The sequence below is a fragment of the Citrus clementina genome, unplaced genomic scaffold (assembly GCF_000493195.1).
Source record: "Citrus clementina cultivar Clemenules unplaced genomic scaffold, Citrus_clementina_v1.0 scaffold_9, whole genome shotgun sequence".
Classification (NCBI taxonomy): Eukaryota; Viridiplantae; Streptophyta; class Magnoliopsida; order Sapindales; family Rutaceae; genus Citrus; species Citrus x clementina.
This window is the reverse complement of record NW_006261964.1, coordinates 4,020,032-4,040,218: the sequence shown is the minus strand read 5'-3', so window position 1 is coordinate 4,040,218 and position 20,187 is coordinate 4,020,032. Positions and strand designations below refer to the sequence as shown.

General features: G+C 33.4%; 3 protein-coding genes across 3 annotated transcripts; all 3 read left to right on the top strand.

Annotated features, from left to right (window-relative positions):
* The first annotated feature begins 1,414 nt into the window (after positions 1-1,414).
* Positions 1,415-2,792, top strand: LOC18032741 (E3 ubiquitin-protein ligase RNF12-B). Its single transcript, XM_006419958.2, has 2 exons — positions 1,415-1,771; positions 2,261-2,792. Exons 1-2 carry the CDS (start codon positions 1,440-1,442, stop codon positions 2,538-2,540), a joined length of 612 nt encoding a protein of 203 aa, XP_006420021.1. The 5' UTR covers positions 1,415-1,439; the 3' UTR covers positions 2,541-2,792.
* A 1,061-nt stretch (positions 2,793-3,853) lies between these two features.
* LOC18032678 (RING finger protein 148) lies at positions 3,854-4,978 on the top strand. Its single transcript, XM_024180328.1, has 2 exons — positions 3,854-4,074; positions 4,531-4,978. Exons 1-2 carry the CDS (start codon positions 3,854-3,856, stop codon positions 4,976-4,978), a joined length of 669 nt encoding a protein of 222 aa, XP_024036096.1.
* A 3,109-nt stretch (positions 4,979-8,087) lies between these two features.
* LOC18031813 lies at positions 8,088-10,462 on the top strand. Its single transcript, XM_006419956.2, has 6 exons — positions 8,088-8,366; positions 8,582-8,737; positions 9,393-9,473; positions 9,562-9,687; positions 9,879-9,977; positions 10,174-10,462. Exons 1-6 carry the CDS (start codon positions 8,249-8,251, stop codon positions 10,242-10,244), a joined length of 651 nt encoding a protein of 216 aa, XP_006420019.1. The 5' UTR covers positions 8,088-8,248; the 3' UTR covers positions 10,245-10,462.
* Positions 10,463-20,187: the final 9,725 nt, after the last annotated feature.

The window sequence follows — 20,187 nt, the reverse complement described above, 5'->3', positions numbered from 1 at the left end:
AAACATATTATTCAGATTCAGACATTCAGATCTATTCAGAATTCAGACTAATTCAGGTCTATTCAGATTTCAGACAAAAAAACAAACACCACCTAAGAAATTAAAATTAGTAAGTTGGCTATTTTTATAAATTTGTCAAGAATTGTGTCATTTACTAAATATTTCTAAAAAAAAAAATCATCTATAGATGTGAAGTTTGATGATTATTTTGACCCAAAAAAGAAAAGAAAAGAAAAGAAAAGAAAGAAGCAAAGAAATCATCTAGAATTGACTTGGTCTTTCTTCCCCTATCGAAAACTAAAACTGAAAATTCAGTTAATTATAAAAGAGGAACGGGTTGTCGGTTGAGTATCTTTTATCCTTAATAAGAGAATGCCGATGTCCCTGGATCATGTCGGTTGCCTCTTAAATGTTTTGTTTGTTTTCATTTCATTTTTATCACCCTTCAAATTTCACTGGGCCACCCCTTCTGTCATTGGCTCCCAAAATGAAAAGCCATTTTTGTATCTAATTATACAGTTTGAACCACTATTTTTTCTTCATCATTTCTTAAATGTTTTAATTTCTTTTTTGATAATTTTTTTTTTAATAATCAGATTAATCCCACACTCAGAAGTTTATATCCCAGGTCAAGGTATTTATGAAAGAGCTTCTATTTTTTGTTTCTTTCTGAATGAATCATTTGTTGTGCTGGCTTCTCCAATATGTTGTTAGCAAGGTTAATGAACTGAGAGGACGCAAGCATGGCTCTTTATTTTAGGGAGCAATAACAGTAAAAACTCTTAAGGCATTTTGTGAATAATTTACAACTCTGAAGAAAGAAGAAGGGGGGGGGGGGGGGGGGTTGTTGCAGCCTACCATTATCGTGTACAAAACGACCACCATATAATTCAATTTTCATGGTCCCAAGTCTTAATTTTGTTTGCCCCAGCTTTCATGGTTTACATTGGAATGCATTTAACACCACAATCAAAGCAAGTATGGTTGTTTCTATCTTAAAATTTCTCCATCTGCTAAAGGTCAATCAAATTTAGCTGGCCAATGCCAATTCATATAATAATTGTTGTGATTAAAGCTTCTTATATTTGAAGGCCTTCTTGGGCCAGACAAAACAGTAAGCCTGCCCAATATTGGGCCAAGTCATTTGAATGAGTCGACCCTTCCAGTCCATGAATTGGACCAATTAGAGAACACACCTTACTTTCACATAAGCATATGTTTATTATTATCAATTTATCATATTATAAATTGGAAATTTGGAAGGGACGTTAAAGTAGAGGACAGTTTCATTGAAGCTTCCACTTAACCTTTCACGAATGCTTTTTCACACACCTAACAAAAATGTATCATGCCCGCGCATGTGAGTGCGACGCTTGCCTTTAAGTTAAAAAAGTCTCTTAAAGTGTGCTTGTCGTGTCATAATTGTCTTGGAATTCGACATGATTTCGATGCAGCTTCGTCTCAGTCCTAGTCATTTACTACGAAAGAGCCGCGAAAGGCGAAAATACAGAACAGCAAGAAAAACTGACAGAATTTGGAGCTCTCTACACAGAACGAATATGGCTGGGATGTTGCCAGGGGTAGGGGTGCCGCAAAGGAGGAAGATTATTAGTAAACAGCACCGTCAAGATTCTCCTTGTAGCCGCTGCGAAATCCCCCTAACGGAGCTCCGCGAGCCACTGGCCACATGTATTAGCGACTTGGATGAAAATGCATTAAGAGCCCGCCAACGCCTTGAACAGAAGCTTGCCTCCTTACATCCTCGTTCCAGGTTAGCTTGTAAATTGTATTTCTCCTCTCCTCCTTTACTTGTTTCTTTATTTTTGACACAACCCTTTTCATTTCCCCTTATTAAGTTATATAGTTTCAGCTTTCAGGCACCCAATCAGTGTTGATCATTAGTTTTGAGAAAGAGTCTAGGATTTTGGTTTGATGGAGGGTCGTATCATTTAAATTATAAATAAAAGGGGGGCTATTACGTACTATGTAAAGTCTTTCTGAAATTTCCCATCCATGTGATGTGTGACCTTGTTTGTAACCCATTGAAAAACTCATTAAAGTCCTAAAAACACAAGCGTTAGTACTCAGAATTCAGGTACCTGCAAATAGCGATTGCTGTAGAACAGATACATGTCATGATTTTATGCTTTTGCTGGAACAGAAACGTTTCCACAATCAGTCTGTTCGCCGGTTACCCTGTTTCTTGTTATTCATGACGTGTGCTAGCTAGTACTAGTAGTAACACATAAATTACTTGCAGGCCAGGTGAGGTGCCGCAAAATAAAAGCAGTGGAAAAGAGGGAATGAAGGATACTCGCTTGGGCTCAAAATTGTTATGGGGGAGTCATCTGCGGCACTTGAAGCTCAGGGGGAGTAAATCAAATACGAAAATTTGCTCTGTTTGCTTGGAAGAATTTCAGGAGGAGCAACCGGTCACGAGACTCCCATGCTCTCACAAGTACCATTCAGATTGTGTTCTTCCTTGGCTTGCAGCCCATCCCCAATGCCCCTATTGCCGGAGACCTGCCCTTGTATGGTGATGATAGTCAATTACTAAATAAATATGTATCTCTTGTAAGAGAAAAATGAAAAACAAGAAGACCAAGCTATAGTTATTGACTTATTGTGCATCCATTTATTATTTACGGAATCAAATACGCGTGGCAAGACAAAAAGCTTTGGTAGTGTAGTTGCTTTAAGTATCATATCTATCTATTTGTACAAGCCTCTGTATGAGTGTATGTGTATGCTACCAGCATAATGAAACGGATACTAAAGAGATTCCTGGGCAAGTCTATGCAGCGCCTTTGAAGAATGCCATGGACCTGGAAGTTGAATAAACAGAAAGATGGTTCCTTCATAAGGTCGAGGGATGTCGATATGAACAGCAGTGGTGAAGAGGACGAAGGATGAAATTATGAATCACTTGCTATTTTATTTTAACATTAATTAACAAAAAACTTGGCATACTTCTTCTTGTCCACGGTATTAACGCAATTAGTTAACAAAGGGAATTATATATAATCAAGCAGATTGTGATCTGAAAACTTAATTTAAAAAGGAGGACAAATTATTTGCAATTTTATTTCATGAAGAGTACTTGGGCCCGTCTCAAAATTATGTACAAGAGGCAAGCTTAGCTCATTGAGTGCTTCAATCTGTGGGTGATACTTGATAGGTCCAAAACGCTATGCTAGTCAACTTTTGACCTCTTCATTTCAAGGTCTCATTATTGGACTGAATTTTAAACTAATTATTCAATTTCTTGTCTCCTCTGAGTCCGTAACTGTTTCTTGTTGCTTCTGAAGCTAGCATAGCAAATTTTAATAAATGTAGTTATGAAATGATGATATTTGGAAGATTTAGCGAGGTAGCCACTGCTGGTGGTAAGTACAAATACTGCAAGTACAGCTGAAGTGATAAGTAGGAACATTGCAAGTACAGCTGAAGTCATTTGCTAGTTTTTGTGGATGTTCCAAGTTGAATGTTCAATAATTTCTTGATGAACAAGCCAAGCAACTACATTTTTTATTCAAGCTATGTCATTTGTTATGACTTTTTTCATTAATTCTTAATATAAACAAAGTATAATATAAAGGACGTGTATTCCTTAAATATTTGTAACCTTCTATACCTGTTACATATCACAGCTTGCGAAAGAAACTCACTGATATAGGCCATTAGTGTCACAATATCTCTCTTGCCAAGCATACCAAAAATAACTCCAGAGGCCACAGCACAAGTAAAAGCACAAAACAGAGCCGTCTTCAATAGGATTGTAAAACATATGATACGTTCTCTCCCAGCACATTGAATAATTTTTTGGCAGAGAGAGTTAATATAAGATTACACGATGTCTGGATTGTTTCCGGGGCTATGGGTGATGGTGAATCAAAGGAGGAAGATTAACAAACAGTGCCGTAAAGTTTCTCTCTGCCGCCGCTGTGAAAGCCCTCTAATGGTAACAGACCGGCGTCAGCCATTGGTCACAAGGATTAGTGACTTGGATGCAAATGCACTAAGAGCTCGCAAACGGCTCGATCAGAAACTTGGCTACTTGCAGCCTTATTCCAGGTTTGTCCTATATTTACTTAGTTCTTTATTTTTAAGACAGCCCTTTTCATTTCTTGTGTCTTTGAGTTACAATTGAACTTAATTTATGGATTATTTAGCAATTACAATTAATACAAGCGTTGATACTGGACCCTTACTCAACTTTTTCTACCTGTATATTGCAACGGCTCGAAACAGATTTAAGGTGGATAAGCTGCTTAGCTGCATTGAAAACTTGAAATTTGAGGATGATGGTTTTTTCCACCTTCCCCTCCCCCCCAACACAAAAAGAAAGCATAACATAACTAGTAACTAAATTTCCTTTCACTCATGTAAAGGGGGTTAGAATTTTACAAGAGATTAGACCAGTTAAACTAACTAGCATCCACTTGAGGATGTTGCTTAGTATTTATGAATTGCTCTTGAATACTGAAGGATCTGTATCTATAGACTATAGGTCTACTGATGCTATTGCAGGAACGTTTTACATTCTTACCATATCGAATACAAAATTGTTAATGTCACTGGAATAGAAACTTTATCATTAATCATGCTTCCTTTGCTGCATATCCTGTTTCTTAATCATCAATTTGCTCAAATTCATGACACGTACTTGCCTAGTAACACAGTCACTTACTTGCAGTCAGGGGTACTGCCACAAAATATGAGAAGTGGCCGCAACCTTAAAGCGGGCATGAAGTGTACATGCTTAGGCTCAAAATTGTTCGGGAGTCGGTGGCCCTTGAAACTCAGGAGATGTAGATCATGTCGGAAAATTTGTTCTGTTTGCTTAGAAGGTTTTCAGGACAAGCAACAGATCGCCAAACTCTCGTGTTCTCACAAGTTCCATTTAGATTGTGTTCTCCCTTGGCTTGCAGCTCATCCCCATTGCCCCTATTGTCGGACACCTGTCCTGGTTTCCTGATCTTCACTCCTTTCTACGAGGACATTACTTCAACTAGGCAAAGCAAAAGCTTTTGTTACTGAAGATTTTTGAAAAACGGTTTCCATATTTTTGTTCAAGCCATGATTTGCCTTACATGCTAGCATAATGAGATGAATGCAAAAAAGGAAAGTCTATACATAGGGTTGTTTTTTCAAAGATTAATCAAGTCAAGAGATAGAAGGAAACAATACTCGATCAAAACAAGATCAAATCAGAAGCAAAAACAAAGATCAGAATCAGAAAGATCAAAGAATCAAAAAACTAAAACAGCAATCGAGCTTCAATGTTTGAAGGAAAAATAAACACACTTTTTATTAATCAAACTAACTTCAAATAGATCTAATTTTACGTAGGAAGTTACACAGATCACATAGAATCAAGAATCAACAATTTTGGTTAACAAACGAAGAAGAAATCACACGCACATCAGGTGCCGTACATCAGTCCTTTTAAAATGGTGAATCTGGAAACTTTCTGGAAATGAGCTAACGGCTTCTTAACTAACTTCGCCACGTCAGCCATTTATTTGCAAATTGATCCCTTAACTGAAGTTGATCTGCATTATGGCCCAGAAACTCTTCCTCAATTACATTTAGGTCCGAAAAACTTAACATTAGCCCTCACCCGAAGCCTCGAAGAAGGCCATGGACTTGGGAAGGTGAGTAATTAAACAGAAAGATGGTTTAGGGATCGACGTGGATGTGATCTACAGTTGTAAGAAGGACAGAGGGTGAATCAAGTTTAGTGTATACTTCCGGTTATCGCGCCTCTTTCTTGTTTCTTCTGAGTGCTAGAGTCGAAAATGAGTATGAATTGAAAAAGATTTCTCATCAAGTCTCTAAAAATGTTTTGAAGAAGAATAGACCTCAAAATGCAGTTACCAGAAGGATAGTCTTTTGGAAGATTTAGTGATGTGGCGACTGCTGGGTGATAAGTAGAGAAAGGGGATATTGAAACTTTCTTCAACAACGACTTGTAGAATGCCTTTGAAGAATGCCATGGACCTGAAAGTTGAATTAGCAGAAAGATGGTTTCTTCAGAAGGTCGAGGGATGTGAATGTGATCCGCGGTGGTGAAGAGAACAAAGAGTGAAACGATGCATAACTTTGAAGAAGAATTGACCTCGACATTCAGTGTGATAGTTTTTTTCCGGAAGATCCAGTGATCGATGTAGCCCGCCCTGGTAGTTTAAGTTGAGAATTTGTTGAAACATTCATCAACAACTTGTATATTTAAGAGCAGCTATATCGCTATTTCGAGCTACGTAATTTCTTATAAAGTTACGTATTATATTAAACACAGGCATAACCTTGTATACCTCTTACTTACTTATCACAGCTTGCTCAATATATTTCACCATACAAGGCAAAGAGATTTGCAAAAGCTTTGCTTCAATCCCTTTTTGCTGAAAATACTTCTTGCCAAGCATAAACCAAAGGTCGCTTGATCAACATTGTAGTTTCTATCGATGGGCACTTGGGCAGTCTTGTATTGATAGATTTAGCGCATTCCACTAGATTGAAATCATCTATCACACACTCCGCAGCACAAGCAAAAGCACAAAAATTGCCTTTCATAATGTGATCTCCATGATAAGCCAAGCCACACTTAAAAGCGTCCAATTACCAGTAATTTTTTTTTTTTTTTGGCCTACTATCCCGTTTCAAATATGATGTATACTTGGTGGGTCACATTACTCATGGTATAGAACACAATACTGCTACTTGATATTATCCGGTTGTCATTGTAACTATTCACAAAGTAATTTATAGAATTGCACTACCCTGTGCAATTGCTTAGGTATTTTTATTTAGCTAACTTGTTGACTTTTGTCTTGGTCGGGTGGGGAGCTTATTGGTAGCGGTCTCTTGTTAAACTGCAACCGGTATGTTGACATTTTGTATTCGATAATTTTGCATTGGAGACATATTTCTATTTCATTGAATTAGTTGGCAACGGTGAATTAAAAAAAAAAAAAAACTATTGAAGTGACCTTTTGAAGATCTTTTTGGACTTTAAAGTTCAAGGAAGTCATTCGTTGAATAGAAATGGTACAAGACTAATTAACTTCACATTGAATAATAGCAAGAGTTACCAAACGGTTGTGGCTCAGTTGGCAACGCAGGCTGGGTAAGTGGGAAGAGCTCTCGGGTTCGATCTCTACTAAACACACCATTTGGGAAGGGTAAAGAGCCTTAACTGTGACTACACCCCGAATCCGAATTAGTCGGGGCCCAATGCGGTCGCCGGAAATCGGGTGGTTTAAACCAAAAATATATATAATAATAATAGCAAGAGTTTGTTGAATATGAATCAAATAAATTCCCAATTTTTCGGGTAGAGCGTATCAAATTAATAAAAAAAATTTCTTGGTAAAATATTAAACTTGTTTCATCATAGAATCGTTTCTCAGACGCCCGAATATCACGTTTCACTTATTTTATTTTATTTTTCCAACCGACCAATGCTTCATTAAATTCCTTCAATATAATATTACCCGTTTATTGAAATGTGAAACATTTAGTATTTAATTTAAGAATATTAGCAAAAGACTTGGCATACTTCTTATCCAGGGTGGGAACGCGTTATTATATTTATAAAAAAAAAAAGGCAGATTGTGAAATGGAGCATTAATGTCAAAAAAAGGACAAATTATTTTATAATTTCATGAAGAGAAACTTTCTAGAAGAGGCAGGCTTAGCTCGTTTAATGTTTCAATTTGGAGGTCATACTTGATAGGTCCAAAGGCTATGCCAGTCAACTTTTCACATCTCAACTTCAATGTCTCATTATTACTCGGAATTTGTAAACTATTTCATCAATTTTAAATGGTTAGTGATGATCTTTATCAAAGTTTTTTATTATACTGTAATTTAAATCATAATTAACTTTATATTATCATATTGCTATAAAAAAATAATAATCAAAACATTACAAGTAAGAACGTAATTCGTGATTTTTCTCCATACAAGTCCTCCATGTGCCATCAAAATCATATGGTGACGTGGTGAAATATGATTAGTCGATGAATTCTCCAACTTCCAACGATCCACGTTTTTAGCTAGTCCACGACTCTATGCATCTTCGCTAACTGTGAAAGCTCCCATTTGTTACTATCGTTGGGGAAATTCTTCAAAATTTTCAAACTCATATAAAAAAGTCACTATAAATATATACCATGTACCGCCCTCACGGCCTCACCACTTGTGTCTTGTCTCTCTGACTCTCTGTGTGCATATTCTTTAGATTATGAGCATGGCTTCAGTTAGTGTCATTGCGTTTCTTGCAATCTTCTTTGTTCTGCAACCTTTGACAGCCCCCAGCAATTTCTTGTCTCCTCTGAGTCCTCTTCTGGCCCCTGCCTTCGGTTTGTTTCTTGCAGAACTTTGTTTAAAAATTTGTCGCATGCATGACTTTTTTTTCCTTGTTTTAGTTGTTATAATTCTTGATTCTTTGATGGGTTTGAGAGTTTATGTCATTTTATCAACTGGGTCAATCTTGAATTTGATATTCATTCTTGTTTGATCATGGATGATGATGATGATCGTGTTCTTGTTGTTATTTTTCATTTTGTGGGTACAGAGAATGTCTGTGATAAGGTGACCTGTGGAAAGGGAAAGTGCAAGGCTTCTCAAAATAGCACTTTCTTTTATGAATGTGAATGCGATCTTGGCTGGAAGCAGAATACTATGGCTGTTGATCAAAATCTCAAGTTTCTCCCTTGCATTGCCCCCGACTGTGAGCTCATTCTCTATATTCAACTTTGAGCTGGTCCTATATTTTCAGTTAACATTTTTCCTTTAGGCATTTTGTATCTTGTGTGTATCCTATTAGTTTTTATCATATTTTTGGTGACGATTATGACTTATGAGTTATAAGGGTGAAGTTTAGTTCAATTTGGTTTGGGATTGTTGTGGGATTCCAATTATATGCAATGAAATCATGAATTAACTGGCTATAGAGTATATAGTATTTGATTGATTTGGACAAGCTTATTGCTAAAATAAGGATAGAAGATATGGCAGTATTTTGGATTCAGTTGTATAATGGAGTCCAATTGTATTCCTAGAATATGGTGTTCACATCAAAAGAGAAATTATATGTAGGACTGTTGTTTTCATTTTCTAATTCAAGTCGCCAGTACATGATAATCACAGCTTAATTTACTGATGATTCGTGTATGGTGAGATTCAATCTAATTTCTCTAATGAGATTTATTAAAACTTATAAAGATGTGATGCTTGTATCGTATCCAAATTAAAAATTGAGACTTTTAGTTTTCTAATGCTGCGTGCTTGGCCTTAAGGTATGATTTGTTTCAATTTGTATTTTGTGTTTAATGGAGAAACAATTCCACAGTTTTTTTATTTTGATGATCGATTTGCCTTTTTAGGTACACTCAATCAGGATTGCGCGCCATCACCCTCCCCTGCTCAAGAAAAAGCAGCCAAGAAGAATGAGTCAATCTTTGATCGTAAGCACCATGAATACTATAGATCTAGCTAGTACTATTAATCATTATTTGGTACTATTGTGCTAATATATCAGGTTTAATTGTCTAGTTTGCCGTTGGATTGATTGTGGAGGTGGCTCATGCAAGAATACATCAATGTTCTCATACAGTTGTCAATGTGCAGCGGATCACTATAATCTTCTTAATACCTCTACTTTCCCCTGCTACAAAGAATGTAAGAGCACATACTAAACATCAGCTGCTTTCAAATATGAGATTCATCAGGTGTTAAGGCAACATAGTCGAGTCGGCAAAACATGATTACTTAGATGCACAATTTTGATTGGAACTCATTAGATATTTATGAACTAGTTTAGCACTTTTGAAGGAATGTAACTGTTGACTTGAATGTGATGTGATTTGCAGGTTCAATTGGAATGGATTGTAAAAACATGGGGATCTCAGTGCCACTTCCTCCACCGCCACCGCCGCCAACATCATTAGCCGACAGCAGTGAGAATCAAGGTAAGAATGGCAGTACAGACTTGCACAGAGGACTTTCCTTTGGTTTCCAAGATAAAATCATAAGAAAAAAGTTAGGACCATGTTTTTAAGCTTTAGCATTACATTGCTTTTTTAACTTTTAGTCCAGCACACATACAAAGTTATGTATCAATGCACAATAAACTGATTTCTGTTCTGCCTATATTCGCTTGTGCAGCTGCTTCGAATTTGCTCGGGAATGCTCATTGGTTGATACTCCTTACATGGTCTCTGGCTTTGGTTTTGTGAAGATAGTATATCGACGTTGGTTGAGATTTCTGATACGACAGTCACTGGATTATAAGCATTTTTTTGATTGGGTGTTTGTTCTGTTTTCATTCAATGCCCCGCACCTTCTTAGTTAGCTGCTAGTTTCCATATGTAAATTTCCAGGTGATACCTATATAAGTTAACTGCATGCACGCGCATTTCGGGAGCAAATGATACTTGTATCTTTTTTCCTCATTTATGAATTATTATAGAATTACGTTGATTTCATTTCGCAGTGATTTCAATAATCTTATTTTTTCTATACGGACGAAACGAAACTGTCATGATTTTTACGGTTCAATTACATTTAGATTTTCATCAAAACATTCATTTTAAACTGTCACGGTTTTCTGCCCTTCTTAATACATACATACATCTTTTCGAAGGCCCGAACATGCAAATCAGAACCGGTGGATTCAGAAATTTCCAAACCCAAACAGTAGAAAAATGCCTAATTTACGATGCATGATGGGCTGGATGATGATTCGAAGCCCATAATGGGCTTGAGAGATTCCAGGCCCGTGAGCTTCCAGATCCCTCATTTGTGGCCCATTTACACGACTGGGCCAGAGACCCGAAATACGTGCTGTTGCTGTTCTGCTGCCATTGGTCTTATTTCCAACCGATGCATGACCCGGATGCAAATGATGTAAAATATTGTTGGTCTAAGATCAATTGAATGCTTGATTGATGATTGATTGATGATCGATGAAGCTGACAAATCAATCTGGGGTCACGCTGCCATTAACGCCCTTTACTGCTCCCCATTTCATCAATCAACTTCTCATCAAAACCGTCTTGACATGTTGGTGCCTCAGCTATAAGATCCCCCCGACCTAGAAACTCTAAACCTAGCTAAAACAAATCGCATCTACTTAAAATACAAAATCTTCCCGGCCCGGACTCTTTCTTTTTACTGACGGCGTACAATATAACCCTCCATTTTTTGACACTTATGATGTGCTACTCTGTAGACTGCACCTACTGATACAAAATATCATTTATAGACAAAAAAGGCGTATTGCTGTCACTTTTCTTTTAAATTTTGAATTTTTTATTTGACGTGATTGAATTATTGCTTCCTTTTGCCCCTATTTGCCCTTTGCTGTTCTCATTTCTTGGTTTTCGCTTCCAACAAAAGCCTTCCTTTCTTGTTTCAAGTTTCCATTGGACCTCTCACTTTACTTTCTTTTTTTTTTTTTTTTTTCTAATACACAAAAGTGCCCATTGGTCTATTTCCAGTTTTCCACCAATCTCCTTTTAATTTTACCCCTTAATTTTAACTTTTTTTTTCTTCTTTCTTCTTGATTTGCCTTCAAGTCCCTAGAGTGAATCCCACCCATCAGTGGGCTATAAGTAAAAGCAGTTTAGTGTTGTATAAAATCAATGGTCATTGGAACTTGAAGCCAACATAATTTCTGCCCATGTTTTTTGGTCAATTATGTGACACGGACAGATGTTGCATTATTGACGAAAGCGGATGTCTTTAACCTTATTGGTATGGCTGAGGTGCTCTCCCGCGATGTAGCCAATTTGGAGTTGATTTATGTCTAAATTCGATTGTGATTTTCGAAACTTGCAAGGCTGATTACACTAATCATTATGCTCTTGATGAGGCCAAGAACGTCCTTTTATCCTGTAAACAATATGGGTTTTGTGCAAAATATAAGGTGATAATAGTTATTTAACCTGTACATGTTGTTGTTCAATGAGGTAACATATATGTCCATGATTTACTGTTTTGCTTTTATCATTGTTTGTTTGGGTAAGAGTTATATAGAGTTCACATAGGAGACTCAAAATTCCTGTACTCTAAACATTTACGAGTATAGAGAGGTTTTCTATCTGTACCCATCAATAAACTTTTAAAACTATGCTAAAATTGTATGAGTTTAGACTTTCAATATATTATTGATTGTAATTTTACTAGATTATAATATAATATAATTTTATTATAATTTGTTTGTGTTTAATGCATAATTAGCATCCGGTCCCCATAGGTTTTGTATTTTCACCAATAAGGGAATATTTTGTCATGTATATCAAATTGATATATAATTTTAAAAGACCAAATCGGCCTTATAATATTGAAATATGATTTAAAGGTGCATTCAATTCGATTTTTTTTTTTAATTTGGATTAGGTTTAGTTTGAAAATTATCAGAACAAATAAGTTTAATTTTGGTTCGGTTTTCACATAATACCAAACGAAAAACCCGTTTTTTTCCCGGCCATCGTCAGAACATCATAATATATGAAAGTAACTTAATAATAAGGTTATTACAGTCATTTGGACAAGGGTCAGAGACCCATGTGATATGAAAGGGCAATCTATGTCCTTGTTTGTGAAAATATAAAACGATAGGGATCCATAAGTTATTATCCTCCTTTTGTATAGTGTAATTAATGGCGAAGACTTGTAAAAACTGAATTATTAGCAGCACCCGAAACATGCAAGAAACATATATTGGGCACGTCCATTCAAATATTTTTGATGGGATATACGAATAAGTATGATTCAATGGATTCGTTGATGGGTAGCAATTAATTGCAAACCAGCCAATACATGAAGTGGGTTCAATACCGGATTGAGTAAGTTGGGGAATTTGATATATTGTTCCCGTCATTTACTAGACTCTTATCTCTTTGTCGATCGATAGCATGCATGAGCATGCTTGGTGCCCGCCATTCAGGTTTTGTGCCCATAATCAAGATTCCACTCATTTTGGCTTTGAAACGGTGGAGTAGTAGTGTCCATAATCCAAGATTCCACTCATATTTTCCTTGAAAAATAAGGTTTAGCTACAACATCACACGTCAAATCTAAATTAAGACTCTTATTAATATTGAGTTATTTAGTTAACATCAAATTGATAATGAGTTGGCGGCCAAACAGTCAGATCTTTTGCTCGGATTCTCCCACATTTAATGAGGTTTAATTCTTTGTGGGCATATACAGCCATATCTTAAATGGGTGAAGATTTTTAGCTTCTAAAACACAGTAGAAGTTGTGTTGAACCAATATTTTCCTCTAAATGATTATTGCAAATGGGACGTTGATTTGGTCTCATTTCACCATCATTAAATAGTAGCTAGGGACCCTTCTTGTCATCCACACAAAAAAGTTGTAAAGAACATGAAATTTTGGTGAAGCAAATTCGGTCTCTCATGTATCTGTGTCACTGCCCTCTCTTTGACCCTGGCGGTTGGTGGTGGGTTTTAATCTTCATTTAAATCTTCTACCTATGTTAACCCATCAGTTTTATGGCATTACTGTCCCATCTCATCATGTTTCTTTCGAATTAACATCCTTTCACCATATGTTAAAAATTAAGACTCCTCGTAAAAATATTACCATTAGTCATCAATTGCATATAGAAACTATTTTGCACTAGCTAAGTATGATAACATTTATCGAATGAAAACATAAAATACAGAAAATAAAATATATGAGATGTACATCTGATGCTTTCATTGAACTAATATTAATATGACACATCCATTTTTGCTGCAATCCGCTTGCGTTTTCTGCGCAAAATAATTTACATTAAAAAAAAAAATTGTGATTCGAGCATGACCGGCGATGACATTAAGTATATTAACAAACTCTTAAATTAGGTTAATTTTTTTTAATTATATTTAACCTTGTCTTCTTCTTACACCTTATTAATAATAAAAAATATTTCTAAACAAAACTAATACAAGCAAGGCAGTGATAGATCTTAAGAAGTAATTCACCAGTGCAACAAAAATAAAATGCTATTGCCATTAGTCAAGTAACAAAGGCTCTTCCCCGGTAATGGAGGGAATGATATTAGAAATATCTGTATGGGAGGGAATGAATTCGATTCTTTAATAAGAGACTCATCCTTAGAATATTTTAGCCCCCCCAATGTTTTTCTAAAGTTTTTCTCCCTTGCAAAATGTGAGTAGAGACGTTTCTCGTTTGTAAGGGTTATTTATTTGGACATATATTTCATAAAATTTAATGTAATAATTTAAGTTCTAATTATGTATATATGATTGTAAATATCAGTGTAATGTCTGGTATAATAACAGTTATAAATATATGTATAATACAGTAATCTGATGTATAATCAGTATTAAAAAAAAAACAAGAAACTCATTCTTTTCCTCATATATATATTACTATATATTACATGTATTAGGTGCAATCTTTTGGTAATAATTATAAGTTTATTACTACAGTTTAATAGATTTAAATTTTGGTAAACTTCTGATGGTAATAATTGTATATTTTAAAATGATTACTGATTAAAAGAGACAGTAAATGGAGTGAATTAGCTTACCCGAGCATCAAAATCACATTTCAGGATCAACATAGGAGGAGCCGGGGGGGTGTAGATTGGTGATTGATATTTGATACCTTTGGAAATTGGAACCTCCTTATCAAGTTCTCATTTGGGGTCTCTAAAAGAACACGTAGCATCGAGCTTTAATGGTGATAATGAGATACTTCTGCCCTACCTACCCACTTCAATCTCTTGTTTAATTTATCCCTCTCTTTTCTTGATTTTTAACATTTTTAAAGACACATAAACCTACAACTATTCTCCAACTTTTTTATTTTTGCTTAAATTTTCTTGAAAATAATGGCTCCCAATCATAAAAGCAATCATGTTGAATGTTTTATAAGGCTTAAAAGAAAGCAACGATCTCTCACTTTCTCACATAGTGCCATTTTTCTTTGTAGATTTGGGGGCATAATGAATGATCAACGATGAATTGTATATACAGTTGTTGTGGCTAAAAGATGTACAATAGAATATAGATAGCTCTTTAGATTCCGAGAATTCCTTATTGGATCTCTCTTACATTTGCTTATATATATATATATATATATATATACAATTCAGGTGCAATGATAATGACTCCATTATTCCTCTTTTTCTCTTCTGGTTTTATGTGGATGTAGGGTGGTCATAGGCAAAAGTGATTGATGATTAAAGTGGCGATTAACATTAGTGTGAAGCGTTGTCACCTATATATAAACCATCGCAACAAGATATACTTTCATTCTGTAAAGAACGGAGAGAAAAGAATCTTTAAGAAAATGGAGGAAAAATGATGACACTGACTTCAATTTATACTTGTTTGAAACTCAAATAATCTTTAAACTAATTAGAATATATAATTTTAAGCGTATTGTGACTTAATTGCAAGTAAACTAAAATATGATCTTCATATGCAAATACAACACAACATGCACATAAAATTAAGAGTGGAAATTTAAAATCGAACCTCCAACCATTGACATACTTTGCAAACTGATATTTAATTTCTCTGAATCTTTTTTGTAATGGTGTAGCCTATGAATAAGATTAAATAGTCTCAAGGACCAAAATATCATTTTCACCATTTTATTTTACATCATCTTTCCATCAAAGATGAAGAGGTGCAAAGTTATCAAAACAGCTGATACACTGCAACTGCTTTCAGAACATGACACATTTTTACTTAAGGAAATGTTAGACCAAAACGATGTAAACATATTTGCAAGACAAGTTTTTAACAGCCACGTGTTCAACATTAACAACACTGTATAATCTCATATTTATATTTTAGAACATGCTGACGATTTACATAGATGAAGTAATTTTTAAGTTAAAACAACAAGCATTGATTTCAAAATGATGGGCACTCTTTGATTCATTCATAACTCGGGTCACATATTCTCTATAAAAATATATCATAATCCATCGTGAAAGACTATCTCTAATCTCTATATTCTCTAAAGAGAGATGAAGAATAATTAAAGTGTTACAGTTGAATAAAAATCTCAGTGATTGCTTTTGAAGCTAACAAAAGCTATTAGCTGAATATATTACAGCATCATGGGACCAAGTTCATTCAATTTAATATTACTAGATAGAAGTATATCCATTAGAAAGAAAAAGGATGACCAATTGCTGGGGGAAATTATACAGATCATTCTACATTAATAGCTATCAATTTCACATTCCATTTTTTCACCAGAGAACTGCAAAAATTGAGTGCATTAAATTAAATTAAAATGTGGTCCATTGACAAAATTTAAAGTCCTCCATAAATGAAGAAGCGAGAAAAACTACCTGATCAGACCTAAAGATAGGCTTAGGAGTTAAGAGTCTTTATTTTCAACAATCACCATCAATAACTCTTTCACAAATTCCAACCAATTCAGTATCTCTTATTAGCTATTTTTTATTAAAAAAAAAAAAAAAAAGCTCTCTCTTCAGTGTGTGTGTGTGTCTATATATATATATTAAGAGTTAAGAGCCTTTATTTTCAACAGGGTAATTTTTAAAAACCTCCCCTGAGGTTTGGGCTTGTTGCAAGTAGATGGTGAGAATTGATTTATTTGTAAAAAACTTCCTACCATCAGTTAAGTTTAACATTGACCGTTAGTTGACCGTGCAAAGACAATATTACCCTTAACAATAGTTTATAAACGAAAATAACTATAAAAAAAACCAAAATTATTGGTGCAAAAAGCACAAACCCTATTTTTTGACAATTTTATCCTTGTCAATTCTAAAAATTTACAATATCATAGGTAAAGATTATGACTATTTCATTTTTAAATTTTTAATTTTATCTTTCTTGTAGGAATTTTAAGGAAATATCAATAATTTAAAGAGGATTTTTTAATTTTTTAATTTTAATTTTTTATAAGAACTTTAAGAAAATATCAATAATTTAAAAAGTATAAAATAGCTAATAATTTTAATTTTTTTTTAGTTATTTTCGTTTATAAACTATTGTTAAGGGTAATATTGTCTTTGCACGGTCAACTAACGGTCAATGTTAAACTTAACTGACGGTAGGGGATTTTTTACAAATAAATCAATTCTCGCCATCTACTTACAACAAGCCCAAACCTCAGGGAAGATTTTTAAAAATTACCCATTTTCAACAATCACCATCAATAACTCTTTCACAAATTCCAACCAATTCAGTATCTCTTACTAGCTATTTTTTATTAAAAAATAAAAAAAAAAGCTCTCTCTTCAGTGTGTGTGTGTGTCTATATATATATATATATATTATTATTCTCTCTTGATCGAATCATGTTATGAACAAATAAATCAATTATTGATTAATTGTTAATAAATAAAAATTTAAAAGAAATTAAATTTTACCTATACACTACCATTAAAAGATACATGACAAAAGATTATTAAAAGCTCAGTAATACTCAGATCAAGAGAGGATCATGTTCTATATGTATATACACACACCTACAACCGCAAGATTTAATAAAATGATCATGTAGACTTTTAATTTTTGAATAAAAGATAACGATATCTCATTTTAACTATAATACTAAAAAGTTAGTTTTAAAATTGATAATAATAATTAAAGAAATTAATTTTAAAAAATTTTAATAATAAAAAATAATTTAAATAGTTCAATTTTTCTAGAAGACTAACAATATTAGAATAATTTTAATATATAAATTTATTTTTAAAATATAAATTTATTTTAATAATATAGTTGTATTTATTATAAAAAAATTAAATAGATCATTAGGTTATATAGATTTTACAATTAATAAAATATATCTCATTTATTAATAATGTTAAAATTATATTATATAATATTGAAAATAATTTTAATTTCTATATATTTACTTTAATATTATGTTTTTATTTTTTATAAAGTTTAGTTTAATATAATATAACATTGTAAAGTATTAAAAAGTTTGTATGGGGACGCAGACTATGTCAAATTTCAAGAAATATTCTCATCGAAAAGTAGAATGAATGAGAGAATCAAATCCTCCCACTTGCCTGAATTTGAGGTTCTTGAACTCGATCATCTAACTAGGCCTTCATCATTTGCAAATTAGCCATGTTATGTTCAAATTATAAAATTCCTTTGAAGTAATATATAAAAAAATGTGCACATGCTCATTTTTCTTACCTAATTCAACAAGTGATGATGATTAGTCCATCGCAAATGTCCATAAACTAGTTCAAGTGAAATTCCCCAATTTTGTATTTATTTATTTTTATTTACCAGCAGAATGTCGGCATTTAAATTGACAAAGTACTAAACATTCTCTCCAGTCCCACCTATTTGACTAATGGTAAGAAACTTTCTACGTCCTGTCCACACCAGCATTAAGGGAGGTGAATTTGTGACTGCCGCACATGTGTCAAGCTCCCATTGACGTGTCGTGGGCTTTAAAGCTCAATTCCCTCTAATGGAAGGAATATGATTATCTCATTATCTGAATTTTACTGATTTTTTTAAAAAAATTTATTATGTGTCGTTTAGTGATAGTATATGAATAATATTTAATTTTTTTATTTTTTTATTTATTAATAATTAATCATCAATTGAGTTATTTGTTCAGGATATGATCAGATCACGAGAGAATTCTGCTACTATTAAATGTAATTCTTTTTTATTTAAAAGGTATCATTATTTTCGAAGATGTACTATAACTTTGCCACCTAATGTCCGAGGACAAGGAGTTGAGTCTTTATAAGCCTAAATTTTGAGGTATGCTTAGCCGAATTTAAAGTATACGGTAATATTGTAGAAATGTAACTTTTCAATAGACTATTAATCAATTTCAATATTAATAAATTTCAGTGTAACTTCAAAATGTCAAAGCACGACAATTTCAAACAGATGCTATAAGATTTTTAACATATATCACCCTAGTTTTGATTTTTAACAATTATCGGATCCAAATGTCTCTTTATGATATTTGATTCTGCGAGAAGAAACATTGAAACAAATGACTGAAAAGAAAAAGAAAAGGCCAGATTCTTGTGAGTTTAAATAACCTTTTTCGAATTCTGTTCTCACACACAGGAGGTGGAAACAAACCAGATGAGAGTGAGATGATGAAGTCAGTCACGCCTACGCTCTTCGATTAAAGTATAATATATATATTTTTTTTTGGTGTTTTTTGGGGTAATAACATCTGAATTCCCGTAATCTGTATTATTTTTTTTGACAAATAAAGATATTATGTGTCTGTATAATCTCCAAACTTTACTCGAAAAATAATTGAGAAAGTGAAAAAAAAAGGCCCAGTCCTAGCTTGACAAAATATTTATGAGGACATAAAAGTAGCCCCAATGATTAGTGTTAAAAATTATATGTTTATTAAGGGATAAAAATGTTATTTTATGCTATTACTGTAATTTATATTTGTAATTGTGTAACATACTGTGAATTTTTAATTATTTTTCTAAATATTTGATTATGTGTATTTTGTGTGTTTATTAGGTAAAAATAATAATTTCATGCAATTTGAGGCTCCAAACAAATGTACATATATCAAATTTAGATTCCGAAAGTCCTAGAAATTATGTCATTATCGAGGAGAAGCCGAGACTTTTGTTGTAAATTTTTATATTTTTATCATGGTAAATGTGATAATTGTAAAATTATAAGTTTTTATCATGTTAAGTATGATAATTGTTAGTGGAATATGTTGGATATGCTTGAGTGGATTAAGTTAGGTTTATGTTTTATTAGTGGGATTATTAGTAGGACAAATGTAAGGTTAAGACGTAATTTTTTTTTTTTTATTTGTGTGGTGTGGATTTACCATGTAATAGTATAAATAGAGAAGGGGTCACACACATCTTCACATATCTCTTCTCTTCTTTCCCCAAAAATTCTTCTTCTCATCTCTCTTTATAATATATTTTCAATAAATAAAATTAGTTTTATTTTCAATTTTCAAGTATTTTTTAATTATGTCTTTTTTTTGTTTTTAAAGAAAATTCCTTTTATTTTAAATATGTTTAGCTAAATATTAGTAGTTAGGGGAAGGTGAAACTCTTAGTAAAAATATGGTTTAATCAACTTCCATTATTAATTTTATAAATTAAATTGTTTTCTATTTAATTTTATCCATAGGGTATATTTTGAAATTTTAATTTATTTAAACAAA

Bases quoted from the DNA above. Each gene is read 5' to 3' on its own strand.
- LOC18032741 (XM_006419958.2), top strand. From the start codon at position 1,440: ATGATTTCGATGCAGCTTCGTCTCAGTCCTAGTCATTTACTACGAAAG. The intron at 1,772-2,260 runs GTTAGCTTGTAA...AATTACTTGCAG, and splicing joins TCCTTACATCCTCGTTCCAG to GCCAGGTGAGGTGCCGCAAA.
- LOC18032678 (XM_024180328.1), top strand. From the start codon at position 3,854: ATGTCTGGATTGTTTCCGGGGCTATGGGTGATGGTGAATCAAAGGAGG. The intron at 4,075-4,530 runs GTTTGTCCTATA...ATGCTATTGCAG, and splicing joins TACTTGCAGCCTTATTCCAG to GAACGTTTTACATTCTTACC.
- LOC18031813 (XM_006419956.2), top strand. From the start codon at position 8,249: ATGAGCATGGCTTCAGTTAGTGTCATTGCGTTTCTTGCAATCTTCTTT. The intron at 8,367-8,581 runs GTTTGTTTCTTG...TTGTGGGTACAG, and splicing joins TCTTCTGGCCCCTGCCTTCG to AGAATGTCTGTGATAAGGTG. The intron at 8,738-9,392 runs GTGAGCTCATTC...TTGCCTTTTTAG, and splicing joins CCCTTGCATTGCCCCCGACT to GTACACTCAATCAGGATTGC.